We start from the raw sequence: 2,356 nt of genomic DNA, 5'->3' as shown, positions 1-2,356 counted from the left end.
GTGCCTACTTTCTAGTGCTAATATCTTCATATTTACTACATTAAGCAAATAGTCTATTTAACTAATTAAAATTATATCATTTTTAATCTTCAATTTTCCAAATGAACTATAATTTATTAATTTAATTGCACAGCTGATGTCTCAGAGTACATAATCCAAGGCAACGATTAATCGCGATATACTATACAAAAGGGTAACATTCCATTGATTATTCAGCAATTAAAAAATAAACTTGAGTCTGCTAAATTTACGCTACGTTCATCAAGCATAATCCTCCTTTTCATTATAATAGTACTCTGAAATAGATACACAGACAATTGGGATATTTACACGACAGTACCAAAACGTTAAAAACAAAGAACAAGGGCAGATGAAGTAAACTTATTATCCTCCAGACTATCTTCAAATATCTACTTTTAATAACGTATGGGCAAGTTTTCGACTTATTGGGGCGACTTGTAGTAGTCGAAAAAATTTTGAAATAAATACATGATACGGTTGTTAAAGTAACCGGTATTTATATTATGCTCTTACATAAATAAATTACAATAATTTTTAGAGTACATATTAAAAACACTTTAACTGTTTATGCCCTAACCATCGTTCAGTACTCTTGAATCTTAGTGTTGCTTTTCCTATTTCGCCACCTATTGCTATATGTACTTTTATTTTGAAACACAGTAAACAGAGGGTAATATTGGTGCATTCTAAGAGCTTCATCCAATTTTACCTAATTTTAGCTCTAATTATCTTTTCTTTATAGCCCCCTTAAGTTTTGCTCACTGGACTGGCAAATATCCGCTTTCTATGGGACAGAAATTAATAACAAGCATTTAATGCCAACAAACGAACTAGAAAAATTTGAATTTACAATCGAGGCGTGCTCAAAAAGGATTTCAAACTTTTTTCGAAGATTATCGCGTAAAATCCACAGGTATAATAAAGAATATAAGGCTGGATAGCAATTGAGCTAGAGCTTAGTATTTTTCCTAATCTTACGCATTGACAAGTTTTCCTCCAGGTGGATAAGTGCGACACTGCATTCTTATTTCTATATGCTAGCGTAATGACTTCATCTTGCGCATCTAAGGAGGACAAATAAAATACCTTGGAGCTAAATATTTCCTTTGTGCGACCCGCTTTTCAAGCTTCACTTGACAACACAAGCTTTCAGAGTATCTGCTAGTTAGGCATTCTAGCCGCTTCATTAGCATATGTACGCAGTAGCCGCGAAATATGTTGAAGGGGATCTCGGGACCCTTGCAACCGCCAATGAAAGAATATCCTGTTATGCGCAGTACTAGAGGCGGATGCGCCCGGATGAAAATTTCGTGCAACAGATGAATGCGGTGGTTGACGAAAAGTGATGGATCGACTTAGGCCAAACTTGGCAGTATAGCTCCAAGCTATATGCAGGTTTCTGCAAGGATCGGAAAAAATCGAGTCGAAAGCTGGATGGGCTGCGCGGCTGGGGTCTTCTCCCTTGCATATCCTGGCACGGTTGTCCCAACAGTGCCTGATGCGAAGTAGAAAGGTTGCAAATCGAGATTCGGTTTGCTCGCTTCCTTTGGAACTCCGCTCTTTCTGCATAATCGCTTGTGTTGAAAGACCAATCAAATTGCCTGACGCAGGTTTGTTTTGTTGTGAATGACAGAGCATGCAGCAGATAATACGCCAACGATTGAATCCGGAGCCTGCGGATCAAAGTATTCTTAGTATATATTTGTAGTATTATATTAATCTAACCAAATCCATAGAGTTGGTTGGCCCTCACATATTGGTGTAAATCTACTGTATTACCATTCTACTCTGCCCATTGGACTAGGGCAACTTTAGTGAAATTACACTGGGCTGCACGACGGTGGACTAAACTGATCCAAGTACTCATTATTAACAGTTTAACATAAAATGCTTGATTTGAAGATTTGGATAATCTGATAAACACAAATAGCGTACGGAGGATACTAGAATTTAGTAAACGAAAAATAAGCTCGTAATATGATTTGCAAACACTTAATAATCGATTGAAAGATGTAAAAAAACTACAAGCGATGTATATTTGTAAAATAAACAGAATCCGAGTGCTGACATTGGAAACTACCGAATTTTAGTTATTGCATTTGGTACAAGCAATAGCCTAATATTATTAGGTTACCCCAGTGTGGGACGAAAGTAATTTTCGACTTTCGGACTCCTATAGTAAAATAATAGTAAAAATATAAAGAGAAAAATAGGAGTGAGGATCAGAAAACAAATAGCTGAACTATTTAAAGAATAACAACAAAAACAATAAACAGGATTTTCATTTACACTCAAACAAGTAATAATTAGATGCATGTAAAAGTTAAGTAAAAGT

The 2,356-nt window shown here is 35.8% G+C and overlaps 1 protein-coding gene across 1 annotated transcript; it reads right to left on the bottom strand.

The window, feature by feature from the left end:
- Window positions 1–1,182: 1,182 nt before the first annotated feature.
- VTP21DRAFT_7463 (uncharacterized protein) lies at window positions 1,183–1,590 on the bottom strand (the record flags this gene model as incomplete). Its single annotated transcript, XM_069398207.1, has 1 exon — window positions 1,183–1,590. One exon carries the CDS (start codon window positions 1,588–1,590, stop codon window positions 1,183–1,185), a length of 408 nt encoding a protein of 135 aa, XP_069246461.1.
- Window positions 1,591–2,356: the final 766 nt, after the last annotated feature.

This window comes from Calcarisporiella thermophila, assembly GCF_041956535.1.
Source record: "Calcarisporiella thermophila strain CBS 279.70 unplaced genomic scaffold VTP21scaffold_30, whole genome shotgun sequence".
Lineage (NCBI taxonomy): Eukaryota > Fungi > Calcarisporiellomycota > Calcarisporiellomycetes > Calcarisporiellales > Calcarisporiellaceae > Calcarisporiella > Calcarisporiella thermophila.
The sequence above is the reverse complement of the archived record's forward strand: the minus strand, read 5'-3'. Positions and strand labels throughout refer to the sequence as shown.